At 38.7% G+C, this 24020-nt stretch overlaps 2 protein-coding genes across 2 annotated transcripts in view; both read right to left on the bottom strand.

The window, feature by feature from the left end:
* The window catches only part of LOC134750044 (TWiK family of potassium channels protein 7-like), a 32334-nt gene extending 12699 nt beyond the window's left edge, over positions 1-19635 (bottom strand). The window contains exon 1 of the mRNA XM_063685129.1: positions 19437-19635. The gene's annotated coding sequence lies outside the window, so the exon portion shown is untranslated. The remainder of the gene's footprint in view (positions 1-19436) is intronic.
* On the bottom strand, positions 19552-20563 carry LOC134750318 (splicing factor U2AF 35 kDa subunit-like protein). Its single transcript, XM_063685482.1, has 2 exons — positions 20407-20563; positions 19552-19781 (listed from the first exon to the last, which is right to left on the bottom strand). The coding sequence occupies exons 1-2, from the start codon at positions 20561-20563 to the stop codon at positions 19552-19554; spliced, it is 387 nt and encodes a 128-aa protein (XP_063541552.1).
* Positions 20564-24020: the final 3457 nt, after the last annotated feature.

The following is a 24020-nucleotide window of genomic DNA, read 5'->3' as shown; positions in this document are numbered from 1 at the left end:
GAGTATGGAGGAGGCCTTTACTCGCAAAGAGGTCCTTAGAAAATATTTTAACTAACAAAAAACTGCATGTAATAAGTATTCTTGTTTAATTTTAATCTTCAGTTTACTAACTACTAGTGAAATGAGTTTTAATTATTTATCTATTTTAAAAATTGAATAATGAAAAACAAACAAAATGTGAACTAATCCTTTTAAAATACAATTTTTTTTTGTCGATTTATTAATTTCAAAACTGTGATATGTATATGGTTATTTCAATATTTCAAATTAAATCAAATGAATTTTAAATAATTTTATAGAACAAGTTTTTTGCTCATGGATTGAATTAATTTATATTAGGTATTTTTTTTTAATGAAATTTTAAATTTTGAATTTTATTCATCCATGACTTCCCAAATGTTTAAGTGATTTAAATATCATTTTAACTGTTAATTTAATTTAATCGAATATATATTTTTTTTTCTGAAAAAAAATATTAATATTAATTAATATATAAAAATTAGTATTCATTTAATCATATTTGTAATTAAATTGTTTTAGAAATAACGCTTGTATACCTATGTTGAAATGTTACTATTTTAAGCTGTAAAATTATGTACTTATATACATGTAACCAAATGTGATTTTTTTCCTAAGGAATAAAGAGGCTATAATAATAATAATAATAATTATGTTCATAGCGTCACACTTTGCGTCACGTTGTCTCTTATGTAGCTTAGTAAGAATACGACGTTAAGTAAATCACGTAGGATGTAGGTACTTCGCACCTTACTTATATGTAGGTACTCGCTCTATACTTTCAATCAAGTTGTGGTTTAAATCCTAGTACGGGGTGCTACGACGCATTTCTCAACGTATTTTGCGACACTGTAATTTAACGTCTGCAGAATATTCAGACCAATATTCGACATTGAAATTGGGACAGAATTTCTCTTTGTAACGCGCATTTTTAAAATGAAACATGTACTTAGTTCTTTTCATCAACGGAACTTTACATTTAAAAAATACAATTTAACCTATAAATGGTTATAGATGTCATAAATTAAAGAAAAAGTCACGAAGCCCTCCAGTGGTGAAGGCCGGACAATTTAACCTCCCAAACAGGACATAACGATTTCCAGCAAAACGTCATTTTACGTATTAAAGAATTTTCATGGTTTTACTCGCATATTCAATTACCTGTAACAGCTTTTTTTAAATTGCCAATTTTTAGCATTTTTACAGTATATGACAGAACCTGACTACGTGTAATACACAATACATATTAAAATATAAAGGTATTTTAGTAAAAAACTAATAAAGCAGTTGGTATTAAGTATTCAAACAATAATGCGATTTTCTCCCGGCGAACCATAAACGGAGCTACGACGAATACGACAGAAGACGATCAAGCCGTGACATTACGCACGACGCGCGATGGAGCGAAACAAATCCGATAGAGAAAATTTTACAATTGTCAGTGGATTCGGCGAGATGAACTCGAAACCGGCCGGAGCGGCGCGGCGGCATCAAACACAACGCGTAATTGCGTCGCCGCTTCATTATAAACGCTATAAAGTTTTCTTTAACAACCGGCGGCCGGAGATTGCCCACCGCGCGCAAAGCCGCGCCCGAATCCTCTGCAAATGCAAAAAGGCCCTCCTCATCAGCGGAGCGCGGGTGGGTAGGGGGTCGTGTTCAGGCGTGTAATGACGTCCGGCCGTAATCGACGGTAACTCGCCGCAGGCATTGTGTACTGCACTGCGATAATTAATCACCCTGATCGCTCTTTCCACCGGCCCGCGTTTTATATTAAGCCCAATTTCCCGGCTGGAAGATTAATCTACTACTACTATATCGATGCGGATTTTGCTGAAAACCCAGTCATTGTTGCGGGTTTGATATCGGCGTGGATCGCGCACGGCGGCGGCGGCGCGGACAAGCCGCTGTGATTGCGTCTCGCACACATTGTTTGGCGAGCCCCCTCTCCCGCCCCCTCCCACTGCAATTGACACGAGAGCTCGCTCAATGCTCATGACTCCCGTGACATCCTTATATACAAATAGCTTTTGATTTGTACGCGGTTCCGGAGACATGAATCACGCCTGTGCGTGTACGTTTGTTTGGAGCCTTCCTTCAGCCGATTGTGGTCGACACGCATCACCAACTTCGTAGCATTTACCTAATGTTTTAGTACGAATATATTATATCTGTACGAAAACACTTTTCCTAAGAAATGAGCAACGCCATATTTTATTTCTTTCCAGACAAGATACCCACTTAAATATATACGAACTACGTACTCACATCAACCCCATTGATATTTCTACTAGATAAAATTCAACTAGGGCTTTGAAACTTTTAGGTTTCACGACTTTTTTTATATACTACGTCGGTGGCAAACAAGCATACGGCCCGCCTGATGTTAAGCAGTCTCCGTAGCCTATGTACGCCTGCAACTCCAGAGGAGCTACATGCGCGTTGCCGACCCTAACACTCCGCACCCTCGTTGAGCTCTGGCAACCTTACTCACCGGCAGGAACACAACACTACGAGTATGGTCGAGTATTATTTGGATGAGGTTAAGGTATTTAATTAAATACTGTGACTTTATAAACTGAAAAAGGTGTTATATATATACGACAGAAAAAGTGACCAGCAAGGCCTCCAGTGCCCACTGTGTCCTGTGCCCAGGGCTGGGATCGTCCCAGCGTCCTCTGCATATGCGGCAGATGCCTTAACCACTCAATCAATGATTTGATACCTTTGTCAAAAATACATTGTAAGTGCGTTTAAGCTAGATTTAAATTTTATTTTATTATTTATTATTATATTTCTATTTATGTTTATTTGTACCAATGTGTATTCAAAACTTGATTGTACACTGTTGTTTTTGTTTGTTATTCGTCGTTACTTTCTGTTAAACTCATTTCCTCAAAGGTTAACTGGAAGAGATCCCATACAGGGGTATGTTCGCCTTCTTGTATTTAATTTACTCTGTGACTGTGTTTTTCGTGTTGTTATTTTTTATGTACAATAAAGTATATAGTATATACATACATCCACTTCATTTTTCTGCTCCGCCTTCCTAATATAAATTGTAGGATATCCGGTAACATTGCCTCTATATTCCCAGAATTGGCGTTCTGGTAGTTTCCTCCCGAGCTGTCAGCCGACGTGACGAATTAGCCGCAGGTGCGATTCGGCTTACTTTTATGACATCATCTCGCCACTGGGCAAATTTGTGACAGCACAGGTGATTGATATATCAGCATTTATTTCATCACACGGCAACATCGCTTCAATTTATTGACTTCGGATATAATTTGGCCGATCGGCATTGACTTGGTGTGTGTGTGTGTGTGTGTGTGTGATAGTTTTTTTTATAAGAATAACTTTTGGATGGTCTTGTTAAGAGAGCTACCAAAAATCTTCATTTGTGTATTGTTTTCTCTGATAATTTGTTTTTCCCTCACTAGCTCAGAAAGCCGGCTTTTATCCTTTAAAACAAGCGCGTAAAACGCATTTTATCCACTAGTGTGGAAAGTAATTCGACCTTGGAGCGTGTTTTAGTAGCTTTTGAGTCTTTTGACAGATAACAAAACGTAAAACGCTCGTAATAATGGTTCGTTCGATATTAATTATCATTAAATAATTGTTAGAACTTAGAAGTATTAGAACAAATTAAATTATTTACAGAAAATACTTTAATTTGTTTTTATTTTAAGTAGAAACACTACTATATAAATTATAAACTGAAATAAATGTCATATACTAAAGGGGCCCACTGACTATCAGTCCGCCGGACGATATAGGCCTGTCAGTTAGAACAAAAATTTGACAGTTCCGAACAACTGGCAGGCCGATATCATCCGGCGGACTGATAGTCAGTGGGCCCCTTAAGAAAAAGTGACCAAGGCCTCCAGTATTAAATAATTGGTTTGAGAATTAAATAAAAAATACAAAATTTAGCTTTATTTAACGATTTTAAGTCATAAACCTTAAAACTCCATAACATACATTTGTTTTTTTTTTGTAATAATGTTGAATATAATTTTGAACGCACAGGTTGAGTCGATGCAAATTCAAAACGCATCGTCAGAAATGTCAACATTGTCAACAAACATTTTACTTTTATTGATGATGATTATAATTAACCGGATAATGATTATTTACTTATTCATTAACAATATTACAATTGTGTCTGAATATTGACTATATCTAATACTTAATCTAACATGCGTCAATTTAACTACGCTATAAAAATATATATTTTCTTTCACTATGGCGTCGAATGAAGTTGTGCGTCTTAGATATTTTTTTATTTGTAATCATTTAATAAATATGTTAACAAGCAAAAGCAAAGAAAATATTGACGGTGGTGGGCGCGAGCTTTGAATACAATTAGTTGCTCCTTTAAAACGAAAACAAATACTTTCGAATAACTTCAAATTTTACTGCGATACCTTGCTACTGGTGATTGTTTTTCAACTGGAATATTTTAATTTTACCATAGAGTAACTTATCCTAGAGCGGTACTGTCATAGTAAATTTTGTAACCCCAGTAAATTCACTGCCATCTGTCGACACACTTTAAAACTAAAAATGAAGATTTATAAAAATACGATAAAATGTATTTAAATATGGATAAATGATTTTTTTTATTTGCATTAATTGATGATTGATGATTGATGATTTTGACCCATGTTCTTTCACTGATATGCGTTAAAATTGTTAAATAACAAACGAAACCGTCAACGCCATCTATACGACAGTTGGCTAAAGCTAGTAGCGCCCTCTGAACGAGAATCAAATTTTCTTGATTTTCGAGGCACGTTTTTTCCTTAGACTGTATCCATCTAGTACGGAGTTATATCTATCTTTGATTTTACAGAGTACCTACAAAATACCATATCCTGCTTTTTCTATGAAGTTTAGGTACTACTACCCACAGGATTAGACAAAAATATGCAAAATCGGAATGAACATTCACTATTCATTTTTTGTTCATTAGGAGTGCGAGTGAAAGAACGAATAAAAATATCCAACAGTTATGTTGGATTATTTCACTAATGAATTATGTAGAGGAACGTAGTTGGTTGAGAAAAAGTACCGTTGACGGGTAGACTTAGACTGATTTATTAAACCATAATCAAGTGTTTTATACATCTCTAATCTACGGCGGTACAGATATTATCTTAATCGAATCAGCGCGTACCTATACTAAGTTATCGACACGCGCCGATAATATTTTGCTGACCGCCATAGTACTCCCCCCTTAGTCAACCGGTAGGGTTGACGACCATGTCCTTCGCAGGAGTTGTCCTGAACAGGATACGATTATTGTTTACGATTACGATACGATTATTTCACTTTCACGACGTTATAACTTCAATCACGGCCCCGCGCCCGTGAACTTGAAAATGAATCGCTACGGCACGTCTCGACGCGTACTGCGTTGACAATAATTTCCTCGCGCGTGTCGCGTATTGTGCTTGCTTTCATTTTCACACAACACAGCTGGTCACATGACTTCATTTTTATTAATTTGCTATTTGGCGTGAATTTCCTTGAATATATTCTTGATGCGTTGTGACAGTCCTCCCCGTTGTATCCTTTCCTTAAACTTGTCGTTCTTGGAAGAAACGGAGACGTGCCGATGTCTTCTAATACGTCTGGTCGGACGTATGAAGAGTGCAGCCAGGGTGCTCAGAGCCAGCGTGGCGAGCGAAGATGCTCGAGCCAGGGTGGCGAGCGGAGAATCTCGAGCCATTGTGGCGAGCGGGGTGCTCAGAGCCGACAAGGCGAGCGTAGAGGGCGACGACTAGTAGTGGAGCGCTGAGTAGAGTAGTCGGGTCGCTAGGTTTGCTTCAGGATCCTCTTGCCATAAAGCGTTGGTGGATGTCTGGTGTCATCGTGAGGTCATGTCATGCTTGTTGTAATTATCTCTCCTTCCTTGTGACGATATTCTGTGGTCCATAAACCCGGAAACCGGAATATAATGGGAGTAGCCGCTGTTTCCCCGCGATGTAACTTGGCAGTGTCGGTGATGTCATTTTAAGGGAAGAGTGGCGAAATCAAATTGAGACGAGATCACTTTGTCAGTCCTTCTCGACCAGCAATTGAATGCCGCAGTCACTTACTTCCGAGGCTTCTTCACTGGAGCTCTTCGTGTAGACATCTCAGTAGGTGCGTGTTCCTTCGACGGGTTACTACTGTAGCGAAGTGGCAACCGTGCACGTCGGTCCCCGTGGGAACCCCACTCGGGGTCACCACTTTAGAGGAACGTAGTTGGGTGAGAAAAAGTACCGTTGACGGGTAGACTTAGACTGATTTATTAAACTATAATCAAGTGTTTTATACATCTCTAATCTACGGCGGTACAGACATTATCTTAATCGAATCAGCGCGTGCTCTAACCTATTCTAAGTTATCGACACGCGCCGATAATATTTTGCTGACCGCCATAAATATTTTTTTCAGTTTTGGTTCACTTTGTGTTCACAAGTGTCGCTTTGAGTGAAAGATGAATAATAAACACGAAAATGAACACAAAATGAACCGTCTGATTTTACCTTAAGCTGGGACCGCTTATGCTCTCTTGAGTGTTTGTGTTGACACTTGACACTTCACACGCCCGACGTTGAGCCGTATGAGCATCTCGCTATTAGTACCTACGCTACGCTAAGGTTCTCTACGCATCGTAATTATGTAATGATGTCAAACGAATTTGGTTTAAACCTATAAGCTTACTTACTTAAAGTAAAAGATAGTAGTAACGAGAACTATAGTAGGTAGAGTAAACTGCAAAACTTTACATAATTATGTAAAGACCTTAATTAGGTGAAAATGGGGTATTATCTTACGAATAATCTGTTCACAGTAAAGATTTCAAGGAAATTGAATACCTACCTAAGTGAAGTCAGCGACAGTCATGTGGTATTTAGCGTATGTAGAGTAAATGTAGAGTTAAACGATCTTTAAGCTGCGCGCAGCTCTCCAGAGGTCCTACGCCTAAATTTATATTAGGTACCTACCTACACAGCTTAAAATTGCATTAATTGCTATTAATGTTTAGATATCTCTATAGTTTCCCGTATACAAAACAATCAGTGATAAAAGTCACAAACAAACGACGAGCGAGCGAGCGTACTTACTCGACACACTCGATCGTATCTCGTATAATCGTAAAATATTTTTTTTTTGTTAAGTTCAATCTCTTGTGTCTGTTTGTAAAATATTTGGTAAATAAACGAGTTGAAACGATAACACCTCCGCACTCCGTTTCGCGATCCGCGACATATTGCGGCTTGTTGTTACTGCGCCCATTCAGCCTGTTTACGATGCGAGAGAACACAATCACTCCTTACATCCAGCAATACTACGATACAATTCGCTGAGTGGAAACAAGTGTCAAGAAGCCGTAATTATACATCAATTTACCGACGCTCGGTGTAAAGTAGATATTATTTTGGAGCCTCTATTGAATAAAAATAACGGAAAACTTAAAGTAGGAATAAAGTAATAAACCATCGCCCGGTAAAGGGAAACCTCACGTCACGTGAACGTATTAAGTTTCCGGAAAGGAACAAAATCTTGTCGATGAAATTAGTTTATTAAGTGGCGAGCTCGTGCGGTGCGGGTCGCGAACAGCAGGCGAACTTTCCTGGACCTGAATCAATAAAGCCGTACAAGTGCGTAAACTGTAAAGTAAAGGTGGGTCGGAGGTGCCCGTGGGCCGCGGGCCGCCGCGCCGCGCGCCGGTGCGGTGCGGGCCGCGGGCCCCACACAAATATGTATAATTAAGAGATTGACTCAAAGGGTAGAAAAACACATTATAATTTACGGATTTCGCAAAGGAATAGCTTCGCCTATTAAAGCTAGACGTTATGTAACGTGTCGCTCGCGACGACGCTCGTTATCGGCTGATTGTGTACTTTGTGAACTAATTTCACGCCTTACACAAACTAATCCAATATTCACACGCGCGCCACTTTGAATACGACTCGGTTGGTTAACCGAATACACGCTTTGATATTACTAATAATAAGTATATGCGTCGACTCCTAATACAAGCTCACTTGACGACCCGACAGAGAAATGAGAGGGTTTTGGAACAAAATTCCGATTTAAAAGTTTGTAACAACCAATGCATTGGGATTTTACGATCTAGCTAGTTCAACAGAGTTGCGCGGCAGCAAGCAGACACCTGGCACCATAATTCAGCACATTTATTCGAGTTCCAGCTATTTCCCACAAAATGTACGTAACTAGGTACTGAATGTAATTTATTATCTACATAATCTCTACTCATGTTAGGTTCTGTGTTAGGCAACTAGTAGTAGGTACCTAGTCCTTTAAATACCTACCTCAGAATAACCGCTGTCTAACAGCCTCATTCTTAACAGGTACTTATAAACTGTTTTAGCTCCAAATGGTAGCCACCATTTGGAGCTCAACAATAAAAACCCGGCCAAGTGCGAGTCGGACTCGCGTCCCAAAATGGTTCCGTACATTACACAATTTTAACAATGTTTTTTTATGTGAAACGTGAGTGAAATGTCTTCAAAAAACTCGTAGGGTCGAATCAAAAACTAACTAATTAAGTCCGACTCACGCTTGACTGCACATTTCTAATAGGTTTTCCTGTCATCTATGGGTAAGGAACTATTATGTGTATTTTTTCAAAATTTCATAAAGGGTTAATGGATAATAGAAGGGATAGAGATAAAGGGGCGGATTGTATTTGGATATTTGGCTTTTTTCTTAATTAACTTCTTAGGTATTTATTTTAAAATTACAAAAAAAAATATTTGAGATTCTCAAAACGGCCTCTTTCATTTGATATGTAACACGATATAGTTTAAAAAACTAAATTTTTTAATTTTCTCATTTACCCCTCAAAAGTGGCCCCCGTGTGTAAAGGCGGGAATGTAACGAAAACAAATGAGTTTCAACATTTGTTTTCGTTACATTCCCGTCTTTGGGTCACAAACTTACATGTGTACCAAATTTCAACTTCATTGGTCCAGTAGTTTTGGAGAAAATGGGCTGTGACAGACGGACAGACAGACAGACAAACAGACTCACGAGTGATCCTATAAGGGTTCCGTTTTTTCCTTTTGAGGTACGGAACCCTAAAAACCGTGGCAGATGCCACGTATAATAATAACGTAATATGAATCCCGGTCAGCCGAAGATGTAACGGAGTAGGTTCCGTTTTCGCATGCATCCAGTTTTGTAGTTTCACCTCCAATATTCCTGGTTACGCCCTGGCGGTCTGCGGCTTGTGACACCGACGGCAAGGAGGGCACCAAGCAAGTGGGGGTTTGGTGTCTTCCTTGTCAAAAGGGTCTGGCTGTTTCGTCTCCGCGTATTACACTACCAAATTTATTATGAAAGAAATACATAATAAATCGGGACCGCAATAACAACTTCTTAACTACCTTTCCGGTTCCTTGGTGTATAAAAATGAAATGTCATGTCAGCTGTGCTGTGGTACTCGGCGGGAGGCCGGCTGAATGGCCTGAAACCCTCTCCCGCACCCCCACTCCGCGCCGCGTCACCCGCAGTCTCGCCGGATAATTCCCATTCGTAATCTCCAACTTGGAATTCTTTTGTGTCAGACTTCGGACTATTTGTGTTCGACAGATCTCGGGATTTGTTTTTTATTCAAAAAACATTTTTAAGTCGGTCATGGTCCTGAGCGGCGTTGTAAATATTGTTATAACGGAGGTTCGAGAGGACGAGGCTTGGTTTCGGAATGGGAGTGTCAGGAGCAGCCGGCGGCGGCGGCGGAGCGTGAGTACCTAATTAACATTCTTAAAAGGCAATTTTACTGTTTTTATTACGTGTTTCATTTACTAACAGCTCGGTACGATAAATTTTACATTACCTACTTTACATTTTAAGGCCAATCACATTAGATTTTGCAAGCAAGAAATCTTTTCAATACCTTCGTATGGTCCTAAATGCGTGTAATCTGAGTATGCGCAATATCAGGTGTAGATTATGTAGACCTTTTATTCGTAAGACTCTTGCAAGTTATTTAAAAGTGTAATTTAACATTTAAAACTGCGTTTTAAACACATATTGAATCATAATTTGTAACGGGTCTGATATTTGTTCATAGCCGGCTGGGGGTCCCTTTGTTTGACATAATTATTAAAAGTCATAATGTAATGATTATCATATTATCATTAGTAATAATTCTGAAACCGTTAACTTTTCAGGATTTTCCTCAGGTTATCCTATAGATAGATTAGGTTAGGTTAGTTTTGTTTTATGGCAATCCTGAAAAGTTACGCGATTCTGAGAAAAACCAAATTATGACTAACGAAAATGTGGACAAACATTATGACTTAAAACTATATGGGAAACAATAGATATCCCAACAAAATGTCAAAACATAGAAACGGGAAAATTCGAGGCAAGGAGCCGTTACAAATTATGATTTAATAGTGTAATTTGCCTGTAGAATGCCTAAAGCATCCAGGCTGGCTGGCAACTATTTCCGGAATAGTTTGGTTCCTGGCAACGCAGAATCATTCGCTACATTACACGCGCGAGTTTTGCTTGTATTTGCATTCATGAATGCTGATGGCGCGAGATGGATGGAGCGCCCCTGGCCGCCTGGCCGTGACCTGCCATCGCTGACGTCACGTCACTCCACGCTCCACACTAGATACGTCAGCGTCTTATAGACAGTGAGAGTAAAAGGTTTTTCAATTCAACGTTTGCTAATTGCCATTGAATGCTTGCAACTCCATGGATGCCCGTTTGCCGATACTTTAAAAACCTGTACGCTTCTTTAAGGAGATGTTCTGTGTTCCCTCAAAAATCCTCGGCAGAGGGTTCAGTTCACATTGAACGCGTTTGCGAAATGAAATTAATGTATGTATATTAATGTGGTAACAAAAGTCGCTTTCTATTTGATACTGCCTAGCAGCAGCCAAGGCTTCTTGCCCTTCAAACAAGTATATTATTATATAGTGAGAATACGAGTAGTTAGTATTTTATGGGGGTTCATTGAATCTTACTATTAATTCTGACACGACCGTGTCATATATTGAGCTTCATTTTTACTTCCGACGGATTGGAACGGAGACGGTAGGTATATACTGTACTTTTGGGTTGCTTATTTATTCGTCTCCAGAAGCTCAACTTACATGTACCATGAGACTTGTGATGTATGAAGTGTCGTGCAGCGATAGACTTGTTGGTACATTCATACGCAACAATGCATCGGCCGTTTCAACCGCTCTTGGCACAGCGTTGTACCAATCATGCGTAAGGGAGGCAGTGGCCATTGATGATGATGTGCTTGTATTGTTTATGCACATGATTTAATTCTCTATTTATCACCAAAATAGTTTTGCCGATTAGTTGCGCGTGTCGATAGGATTATTTTTTTAATTATTAGATATTGTTAAGTCAGTAAACGGCGCATTTATAGTTTTGTCGGCAGTCTTAAAATAGGGCTTATGCCACAGTTGCGTATTGGCCTGGCAAAGTTAACAAAGTAGATCCCAAAAAAGACAACGGATGAGGGCCAGTAGTTGCTACTGAAGTAGTGTACAAGTAATGATTCCTCGGTATGTTTAACTACCTACTTCAGCTGCTGACATTGTGACTTCTGGCGTAAACCGGCGCAGATGTGCATGTGTGCATGGCATGTTCCGGTGGATTAGCTACGTCCACGTCCACAGAGCCATCCATTTATTGGAGTGATGAGCGCTAATGTACAGGGAACGAAAATTCTATATTATTATAACATATAACATGACGGTAGCTTTAATAAGGTAAACTTCCAGGTATTCAGTTGTACTGTGTTCATGAGTCCACCATTTTTACAATTCATTTTGTTATGTTCACACTTCACACTTTATAAGAGTTTTTCATATTTATTACGTTTGCATTTTATTGTTAGATGTATAATTACTTTCGGAATAAACCTAACTACTGAACCCTTTTGCGGTCTATTTTATCAAATACCCAATAATTAGAAAATGTGAACCTATTTATTTGAATCAAATGTGTCGTTGGTTGTGAACTGATCTAATCAACGGAATCCTCAAAAGATTATATCATGTTTCAACAATCACTTAGTGATATAATCCATTTTCGGTGGTGATAGTTGGAGAGGACGCCGGGTGGTGAGAGGAGGAGGGGTTCCGAAGAATTAGCAGCGACCGGATGCAGACAAGCCGGAAGCGCTGCCGGCGTCCGTTCCGGCGCTCACCTGATTGCATTACCCCCTCCATCCCCCCTTTACCTCAGCTAACTGGATAAGGCGCTGTTGCGATACACAGGCCAATGATAACGGATTAGTGACGGACCGACACACGGCGACAGACGGTCCGTCGCCGGCACCGGCCGACGTTCACGAAGCGGATGTTGTCGAAATATTGTTTACGAAATGTTCTGCAAATATGTATTAGGCTAGGTACCTAATGGATTTGCTCTATAATGTTACAATGTGTAACAACCTCATATGAAGGCTCGTCACAGCCCAGGTGTTACCACTCAAGTGCGACACGACAATCTAATAAAATCGAAAAAGATTAAAGGAAGACTGGGAAAACCCGAGAAAAGTTATGTAATTGTATTTTACCATTCCGACAATAATTATCGTAAGCTGACACCACTAAATCTACAAGATACAATTACACAAAGAAATGAAAACCTGACAGACGACAAAACTGAAAACGCCGAATGGGCTAGAAAGTCTCTCCACGGCAGACATCATCAAGACTTATGCCAACCTAATGTCGACAAGGAGGCGTCGAACGCGTGGATGAGTCGTGGCGAGCTGTTCCCGGAGACTAAAGTGTTCATGATGGCGATACAAGACCAGGTAATAGAGACAAGAAACTACCAACGACACATAACAAAAACTCTGAACAACGACAGATGTAGAAAATGCAATAGCTGCCCGGAAACCATACAACATATTACAAGTGCATGTAAAACAATAGCCCAGACCGACTACAAACATAGACATTACCAAGTTGCAAATATTATCCACCAAAGACTTGCGTATCAACAACATTTCATTACTGAAATAGAGCCATATTACAAATATAAACCTGAAAGTGTATTAGACAACTCAACGGCCAAACTGTATTATGACCGAACCATCCTTACTGACCGAACTACCCATCATAACAGACCAGACATCACACTAATAGACAAAACTTGCAAAACTGGATACCTCATAGATCCTAATACACATAACTTACAAAGTACTATAGCCGAAAAACTTAGCAAATACATTGAACTGAAAGATGAAATAATCCGGATATGGCATCTGCAGAAAGTGACAATAGTACCGATTGTTTTATCCACTACAGGTGTAACCAAACAGCTACATCAATCTCTAAGGACCTTAAAATTACCGCCCAAAACATTCCATCTCCTTCAGAAGGCCGTCATCCTCAATACATGCCGCATTGTAAGAATATTCTTACAAACTAACCAAGAAACTCTTGCTGATGCAACCAGACCAACCTCACTATCCTACCCATGCAACCTTAAACTTTTCCATAGCGCCAACTACTGAACCACTTACCGCAAACTCGGAGACTCGCACGACGGACAGGAACCGCTCATTCTGATGTTCCGTAAATTGAGGAGATAATTCATATTTACACTTACCTGAGATGCACTTGGCCTAGGCCCGTGCATAGCAGTACTCCGGTGAATGCCGAGAAAATACGAAAAACGAGATAATAATAGTAACATACAATAGTAATAGTAGGTAATAGTTGGGTAATCGTCATTGTATGTATGTCAGGGACGACATATTGTGATAATGATATCAAGCATTTGTTTGGTATAATTGTTAAGATTCTTAAGGATTTTACCCTGACCGAGTAACATTCCTAAGGTAAATTAGCAATGTCAGGTGACAAATCCTTCAATCTGATAAAATAGGTATCACTAAGTGAAATAAAAAAGCGGCAAGTTAAATATCAACAAATGATAAAAACCTATATAACAAAAGCCTAAATATTTATTCCCTACAACCGTTTCTTTAAAAGAAAAATGATTCCCGAGGGATATTGTGGTGTTCAGTTCCATTAATTTAGAAACCTTTTACCCGAGCGCGTGAGCCTCCCTTCCTCCGAGGAGAGCTCTCACGTTCATTATTAAATTTGCCAAACACAATTGCTGGTAACCTAAGCCAAGAAGGGATCCCATCCATGTGAAGATCAATTACCTGTAGCATGATAAAGTGCTATGTTGATGTATGGCGCGGTAAGCCAATAAGCCGGGTAATAAAGAGTGCAATATTAAACCCCCGCCGAAAAACAGGGGGCCCTAATAGCGGTTGCGGTATAAAGCGGTATATCATCAGCTCTTTTGTAGTCGATGAAAGAACCTGAGAAACTTCCACAGTTTGGTCATTGTGACATTTGATATCCTGCTGCTGCTGCATTAATGAAATCGCAAACGATATTTTAAAAGTCAAGGTTATCTGGGGGCACGGCAGTGCCCCAGCCAAGTCGAGCAAAAAAGAGGCACGGCCGTACCATCCTTTTCTCGAAGCCATTCAGGTCATTTTCGACGTCCTGTAATTTTGTTCTGGCTAAAGCCAGAACCCTGAATTTTCAGTGACATAATATAGGGCATAATATGGCTTAGATATATTCCCAAGAACATTCAATTTGAACTTGTAGTTTAAGAATTATTGCACGACAAAGTTCCTTCATTTTGTCACTGACACACTCGCTCACTCACTCACTCACCGATCATCATAATTCTAAGGTACTTCTAGCAGACCCACAAGCTTAAAATTTTAAACATAAGTAGTTTTTAGCTTATCAAACCATAAAAAACCTAAAAATATTGCAATATCATTAATAATTAAAGATATCTAATATTGATACGGTTTTATTTTAACATCCCCTGGCACTGACTAAAATAACCGACTTGGTTTCACATTACATCTAAAAAAAATTTTTAGTAGAAGAATTGAGTTGAGAGATCTTTTTACATGTAATGTTTTTGATGTGATTATCAATTTTCAGAGCCCGAAACAAATATCGAATTACACATTCAACAAGGTTTTCGATAAAGAAAATATCGCGAGGAAACTTATATACCTAGTGCGTACATCCGCAAAAAAATAGAAAAATTCAACAAAGGGATCATGCATACAGGGTGAATCACTATTGAGTATCACTATACTCATTATTATTTAGTCAAGAGAGTCACCACCAGTTTAGTGCTATAAGCAGTAAACAGAAACCCACTTAACTTAAGTACCCACCGATTAGGCCAGTTATACCAAACCTAAAACTACCTAACTTAAAAGTACCTAACGTGACAACTTCGTGCAGTGAAAAAAGAATCGTCAAAAAGAACAGCCAGTATTAAAAACAGTTAAGTAGTATTCAACCTCTAACATTGTTACAGTTACAGTAGTGTAGTGTGTTGCGTTTGCATTTTTGCAACTTTTAAACCGGACACGCTAAAAATAGAAAACTAAAAAAAATACAACCTGCATTAAAATATAGTGTAATCGATTCTACTCTTGATTTTGAACAAACTGTTTTCAGGTTTTCAGTGGGTTGTGTAACTGAACGAAAACAGAATGAGAAATGGTATATTACAAAATATATAATAGGTATATATGAAGTAAGTATACATATATAAATAGTAGCAATAAAAATATAGTTTAAGAAATGTCAAAGTACTTAAGAATCTAAAACGTAAAAATAAAATGAAACCTGGATTGTGACATTGTAAATTTGAAATATTAAAACAAAATGTGTAAATTCATTTCCCCGTGTTAAATAAAAACTAAATAAAAGTAGTTAAGTAGCTCATGGAAAACAAATAGGTGGTAGTTCCAACCACAAAGAGTGAAAGATGATGAATGTGAGAAAGAATAGTATGTAGCATTAAAGTGCGAGAACTGGTATGCAAGAGAAACCCGCTCACAGAGTTAAGTATAGGTAGGCTCCGATCATGTTGGAGGTAGATCGTTACATAAAATATAATAAAAACCTAACCTAGCCTAACCTAACCTAACCTAACCTAACCTAACTCAAAACCTAACCTACAAGTGCAAAAACGTTAATATATGCACGATCTCTTTACTTTTCTTTGTAATAAACTGTCTTATGTGCCTGCGTGCCACCGTGGATAGTGCCGAATTTTACTGTTGTCACAACCACAAAAAAAAAATTTTTTTACGGGTCATAACCTTCATAATAATCATGTTATTCTATTTATCAAATCCAAAGTTAATACCTACACTTAATATAATTGGCTGAACCGTACTCCGGCGGCGCCAGATACCATTATTCAAATTCATTAATAACTTTCAGACAACACTAATACAGTCTGAAACCTCTTAAATAATGAAGGTACTTACTCGTATTTTTATTGGGCGAGCATAAAATGTAACATTTTTGGCGTTCGCGGCTGTTTTGTGATTCAAACGAGTATTTACATTGCAATGGCAGCCGATTCGCGCAATTCTAGTAAGTAGGCAGGTGTGGGTAGGGTAAGTAGGTCGGCACCGGCCGCGGCCGCGGCAGCGGCAGCTCGCATCGATGAGCCCGGTCCCGGGAGCGCCGGCTCCTACCGAATAGCGTCAACGCGATAACGGTAGGGTCACATCGACTAACTGTACGTTAGTTGCAATATGTGTATTGCAATTGTCCTAATATTAATGCTTCGCCGATTATACATCCTAAAAGATTTCTGGGTATGCTTTTGGTAACCTCATCCCATGTAGGTATTGGCGCAGGCAGGTTTATAAGAAAGCAATAGCCATCTAAATAATCTTTCCATCCAGAGACTAGGCTTTTCTGCAAAATAAAAAATTGGATATGACATTGATTAAGGAGAATCAGAGGAAACTCACTTTTGCATCACTCTTTTACAGGGTTGTACCTTGTTTTGCAGAAAATTGTTTCATGGAATGTAATGTTTCGCAGAATTTTTATTTCACAGAAAACATATTTTTTCACAAAGGGTCGCAGTTCCAACCTAAACTAACCTATTTTTCTGTAAGACCTAATGGGTTCTACACAATGACCTTTTAGCTGTACCTAAAAAGTACCAGTACCAGTAAAATCAGAATACGCCTGGTAGTCCTGACGCGATACTATAAAGCACAGCGGTGAGTGGAAACAGACCTGTCTAATAATTACGTAAATAAAAATTCTGTTTATATGTTTGTCAAAATCATTAAATAACTTTAACGGTTTCATGCATTCTGATTAAAAATCCACTTTTATATAGTGGCACAACCGCCATTCGCATTCGCATTTTTATATAGTGGCACAAACGCCATTCGCATTCGCATTTTTAATGTGAAAATTATAATTGATACAAAAGCCAGTGCCATTAACATACGCAAGATTAACGAACCGGCTCTCACGCGATAACGCGAAATTCGGACAAAGCTTTTGTTCGTGAGGCGAACTGAGGGCGAACTAGATCAGCCGAGCGCAGCTGCAAGCTGAGCCCCGACCGACCCGACCTAACGTGATGCGCGAGCTCGTATCACTCGTATCACTCGCTGTTTGCGAGAATCGTTAGCGTTTTTATTGCATTTGGCAAAAACAACACGTGCCGCGGGAAAACATATCCTACTAAATTTATGGAATGGAAACGGAATTTTGTACGTAATTTTGCTACATTGGATTAAAGGCGACCAATTCTATTGATTATTGCAATAAATAATCAATAGAATTGGTCGCCTTTAATCTACCTAACAACTAGCTCTCAGCTAACAACTTGTGTAATCGAATACTTGTCTAATCAATAATTGATTTGTACCCGGGGAAATGACTAAACTTTAATAGCTGGTACTGATGGTAATCATTTTATGGTAATTTTTTATAGTTACTGTAAAATACGTATGTCTAAATCGTATTATTTAATAACGTGTAGGTAACTCGTAATATCTTGATATAGGTACAATAACATTTTCTTATGCTCGTTAAATGCCTACTTACTTGTTTACTCACAGGTTCAGTACCTATCACTGACTCTTGTAAACTCTCCACTCTGAAGTAACAACAAACTCAATCTGTCAGAAGAAGTTTGCTGGAGTTCGAGTCCCACTTCACCAACTTGACACTGTTATTTGCCGAAAATAATACAACGTTCCCCGTACTTGCCCGTACCTACCTACATCTAGCATGTATGGGCTGGGGCAATAGAGAAAACATCACGATTAATATTTACAAAAACTAGATAAATGTATGTTATATAATCGCGGCCGGCGACTGTGGCCTGGAGACAGTGGAGACCAAAACCTCTAAAGCAACTAACACTATTTATTTAGAAATTCATTACGTTGACTTTCCGTCACAAATTTAAATATCAAATAAATTCAAAATAACCTAACTGTATGTAGAAGATTACAGTCTTTAAATAAAAATAAAACACAGGACATCCTTATATTATAAGACATCCTTACACAAATTAATTAAGTAAGGCTCACAGTAAGTTTAAGAAGGCTTGTGTTATATTTGTACATTTGTAAGTAATATTATTTATAAGTAGTTGCTTGTTATCATTATTAAGTAGGTAAGTGTGTGACTCACAAAATGTGTAGGTAATTGTCAGAGTCAAGGAACAAGTGGGTAGATTATGGTAAAAGCCTTATTTTTCAGTTTCAATACAAGTACTTCGGTGCGACATTTAGGTATATTTTATTTTTCATGGCGTAAAATATAAATATATGTATAAAACAAATTTACTGAAGAAAGTTATATACTAAGGAGTACCTACTACCAAACCCTGCCTACACTGAGATAACCCGACGAATGTTTCGCTGATTATCTGAAATATAATATATGTTTTACTGAGATATTGTACCTATTTATCTCGATGACTATATTTTTTTATAGTTTTCATTAAATATTCGGTTAAATGGCGTTTTGGATTATTAGGGAATCAACACCGAAAATGAATATTATATCGTAAGATAATTATTATTAACGGACGAAAGCAGACGGGATGGCTCTTTTGATCCACATTCGGCAGTGGGCGTAAATGATAGTAAACAGTAAACTTACAGTAAACGATACGCACGAGTATGTATGTAGGTATAAAGAAAATTGTAGGGAAATCAGAAGTGATCAGAGATTTATGATCGGCGGCGCGGCGGCGGTCCTTACATTCAATTAAATTAATTGATGGCTGAACAAATTTATTTTGTGTACTTTATTTTTAATTATTTCTGAACCACACGGATGGCTGCGGCTGATACTACTTTAATTATGTTATAATCGCCATAAAACATAATTAGAAGTAAGTATAATGACTGTGCCGTTATAAATTAATCAGCCGACATTAATAACAGTCATCTGTTATTTTAATTGTTATGTTATAATCATCGAAGCCGACTTGTATAATTATTCTTATATGTAAGTGCTTAATCGATGAAATCAGTTTTTTTGTGACACAAATGTAAGTATGTGTCTTACAAGATGTAACACGCTGATGAAGCGGTCACCGCAGGCCGAAGCGCACTCCCCTCTCAAACACACGACACCTTTATCAACTGTTAGAAAACTCGTGAACTGCACTGTATGTACGTGATCACCTGTGGTTGCACTCGCGGCGAGACTGAAGTTGTCGCGGGAAAGTTGTGCGGCGCGGGAGCCGCGTCGCGGCCGCGTGCTGTCGGCGCCGCCGCGGACTGCCGCCGCCGCCGCCGCCGCCGCCGCCGCCGCCGCCGGCCGAGAGCGCGCCCGCGCCTGCGCGCCGGCTCCGAGCACACGAGCGAGCGGCGAGCGGCGAGCGGCGACCCCGGCGAGCGCAGTGCTCAACTACAAGAACCAGCCGAACAGGTGCTCGTATACACGCATTTATTTCTAATGTGCATCTGTTACATTATACTTTCGTAACTATATTATAAATGTAGGAAGTGGATTGTAATTATATTGTAAACACATTAGTCGGCACACACCGACCGGCACCGGTGTGCGGTGCCCGCATCATTTACTGCTACTTTAGTTTAAACTAAATCATTTCACTAGGACAACTGATTGCGACTCAGAACGGAGTAATGGACGCCCGCGCCCGCCGCCCGCCGGCCCACATTCACACCAACTTTCTTAAAACACCACTTCTGCCATGCCATCACTTGTGCCCTCACAACCCCACCTTTCCACTTGCGGCTCGGAGCGGTGTGACTGCCGCCCGAGCCCGCTGGGCCACAGTTAGGTCAAGTAGGGTACAAATTAGACGGATTAAAATAAGACGGTGCCGAAAACCCTACAGTTACCTAGGTATATTAGAAGTCATAATAACACCGACATATTACATTGTACGTTTATTTACCTACGTATATTATATTTTTCTGTAAAGTTTTGAATGTGTTTCCTGTGAAATATGTACTGTCTTATTTTTATTCGTCTCATTTTTACCCCACTTTACCCTGCTGCAACTTACTCCTATCACTAATTTTGCCCCCACTCGTGGTTCGCCGCGGTGTGACCGCGCCCGTCGACCCATATTTACTGCAACTTTCCTCTAACACTGCTACTGGATCTGGCTCCACTCGCCGCTCAGCGCGGTGTGCCTGACGCCCGCGCCCGCCGGGCCACATTTACTGCAACTTTCTTTTAACACTACTACACTGTCCCTGTCCCCACTCGCGGCTCGGCGCGGTGTGAACGACGCCCGCGGGCCGCGCCGGCGGGGCCACATTTACTCCAACTTTCTTTTAACACTACTACACTGTCCCCACTCGCGGCTCGGCGCGGTGTGAAAGAAGCCCGCGGGCCGCGCCGGCGGGGCCACATTTACTGCAACTTTCTTTTAACACTACTACACTGTCCCCACTCGCGGCTCGGCGCGGTGTGAACGACGCCCGCGGGCCATTTACTGCAACTTTCGCACTCGACACCACTACACCCGTCATTTGTCCCGGCACAGGGCACCGCTCGAACTACACTGACTACACTGACTTTTAATTACGCGAGACTTATTTCTGTTATCTACATTTCTACAACAGCATCACTTTAACATCGTGCCCCAATTATATGCAATTATCATGGTGCAATGCCTCCTCTACACTATCGGCGATGATCGTTGGGTATGTATCATCGACTATCATCTGCAAGATCATTGTGCAAGCATCCACGTGATCGCCTGTACAACGCAAACGCAACCACCCGGCGATTCCCTTTGATGCGTGCCCACAAAACCCACTACTTACGGGTCTCTAGCGATCATTGGCGATGATAGACGATGACTGGCGGGGACTGCCGAGTATGCCCTCTACACTATCGTGCCCACCACCAGTCATCGTCTATCATCGCCAATAGTGTAGAGAAGCCATACCAATCGGAGCTTACACGTCTATATTCAAAATACTTCTAGTTATTTGAACAAGGTCCAAAAATAACACAATAGGTATAGACCTGTACCAATAACTTCTGAGGTTATAAGAATATTAATGTTGCTTATTTTTTATATATAGTTTCCAGACCATATACTAAACCTAAAAATAATATTTTGTGTCATCCTAGGTATTTGGTTAGGTAGAAATTTAGGTATTTCTTTTTTCAATCAGCATTCTGTAAAAAAAATATTCGAGACGAAATTCTTTGTTTCCCTGTAATGGCAAAGTGGCTTCCGACGTACACACGCATTTTGTGTCATTTTCATCCACGGGTATAATGGCATTTAATAAATACCTAATATTGATCCTAAAACGCCTAAAAAAATATTAGAGTCGGTAAGTGAAGTGTTGTACTTTACAGAACATTGTTATATGTTATTCAAACAAATCTGTGTCAAATTCATCCACCGCTTTTATTTAAAAAAAAAAAATTCTAATAAACACCCTGTATCTGCCACAAAAAATAAATCATATTATTAAGTTTACGTCTACAATATTATAATACCACATTGAGACATCATTCATAATTTGGGTCATTTTGATCCACGGTTTTTTTACTATCTGGCAAAATAAAACTCAATTGAGCAAGAAGGGCGTGCGCGGGGAAGGTTACCTACGCGGGTGGGGTGCTTATTATACTTGCCGCAATATCAGCTGGCGACTGAGATCTTAATACTATCTCCTTTACCCTTGTTAAGACCAACCAAGAGATGGCATTATGAGCTGTCTCGCCACTTAGTTTTGCGATACAGTGGATTTATTTCATTCGGAGGCATAATTACATTGTCTTATCAATCTTACCGTAGTAGGTATATAAATATAATTAAAAATAAACTGTAGGCTGCACTCCTCATACTGACCAACATTTGTGACGTTCCTAATCAAAAGGTACCACTTTCTCTGACAGGTTATTTGTATAAAGATATAATCAAATTTCGTTTTTATGGTAAACGACAAAGTGGTACCTACCTTTTGATTGAGAATGTCACATCAGCGACTTAAAAATTACTTTTGTTTCGATTTTTAGTAGACTTTTTAAGTTTATTTTAAGACGCAATTTATTGTGATTTTTGTTATGTTTAAGCGTGGCAAGCAACATTAATTACATTGATGATGATGTTCATTAAATACAATATTTTTTCATACTATACTGAACTGTCACCCTATACATGAGAATGAACAGCGCCCTCTTGACAATGATCATATATTACTGGTCAGGCTTTAATATGTGTCATAATTTAGTAAAGTCCCCTTTGTGGATTCTAAGTTTCCGAGTTACAGCAGTTTAGTGAAAGCGTTTTTTTTTAAATATAAATTAAGGGTTGAATAAAGAGGAAAGAAAATTTGATTATTTTTGCGCTACGATGCACGGTTTAGGAGATACAGCCCTATAAAGTTTTTTTTATTGTTTTTTTCTTTTTTTCTTTTTTACATTGTGTTTTTTGTATATTACTTTGGGGTTTCATAAAGGGGAACGAAAATTTAATTATTTTTGCGCTACGACGCATGGTTTAGGAGATCAAGCCCTATAAAAAAAAACTCTTTTTTTTTGCGTTTTTTTTTTGTATAAATTAATGGTTACATAAAGGGGACCGAAAAGTTGATTATTTTTGCGCTACGACGCACGGTTTAGGAGATACAGCCCTATATAGATTTTTTTCTTTTACTTTTTTACGTTTTTAAATCTTAATTAAGGGCTTCTTAAGGGGAACGAAAATTTGATTATTTTTCGCTACCATGGACGGTTTAGGAGATACATCCCTAAAGTTTTTTTTTTTTTTTCTTTTTTTTGTCATTGCGTTTTTTGTTATTACTTTGGGGTTTTTTAAATTATTTTTGCGCTACGAAGCATGGTTTAAGAGATACAGCCCTACAATGTTTTTTTTTTTTAATTTTGCGTTTTTTTTAAATATAAATTATGGGTTGCATAAAGGGGAACGAAAATTTTATTATTTTTGCGCTACGACGCATGGTTTAGGATACAGCCCTATAAAGATTTTTTTATTGTTTTTTTTTTTCTTTTTTTCTTTTTTACATTGTGTTTTTTGTATATTACTTTGGGGTTTCATAAACGGAAACGAAAATTTTATTATTTTTGCGCTACGACACATGGTTTAGGAGATACAGCCCTATAAAGATTTTTTTTTTAAATTTTGCGTTTTTTTAAATATAAATTATGGGTTGCATAAAGGGGAACGAAAATTTTATTGTTTTTGCGGTACCACGCACGGTTTAGGAGATACAGCTCTATAAAGTTTTTTTTCCTGGTTTTTTTTTTGTTTCTTTTTAAGTATTAATTACGGGTTTCTTAAAGGGGTTTTTTAAATTATTTTTGCGCTACGACGCATGGTTTAAGAGATACAGCCCTATAATGTTTTTTTTTTAATTTTGCGTTTTTTTTAAATATAAATTATGGGTTGCATAAAGGGGAACGAAAATTTTATTATTTTTGCGCTACGACGCATGGTTTAAGAGATACAGCCCTATAAAGATATTTTTTTAATTTTGCGTTTTTTTTAAATATAAATTATGGGTTGCATACAGGGGAACGAAAATTTTATTGTTTTTGCGGTACCACGCACGGTTTAGGAGATACAGCTCTATAAAGTTTTTTTTCCTGGTTTTTTTTTGTTTTTTTTTTAAGTATTAATTACGGGTT

Source organism: Cydia strobilella, chromosome 19 (genome assembly GCF_947568885.1).
Source record: "Cydia strobilella chromosome 19, ilCydStro3.1, whole genome shotgun sequence".
In the NCBI taxonomy this organism is placed as follows: Eukaryota; Metazoa; Arthropoda; class Insecta; order Lepidoptera; family Tortricidae; genus Cydia; species Cydia strobilella.
This window is presented reverse-complemented; position numbering and strand designations above follow the sequence as displayed.

Bases quoted from the DNA above. Each gene is read 5' to 3' on its own strand.
- LOC134750318 (XM_063685482.1), bottom strand. From the start codon at position 20,563: ATGTGGCCCGGCGGGCGCGGGCGTCAGGCACACCGCGCTGAGCGGCGA. The intron at 19,782-20,406 runs GTAAGTTGCAGC...TGGTTCTTGTAG, and splicing joins GGGCAAAATTAGTGATAGGA to TTGAGCACTGCGCTCGCCGG.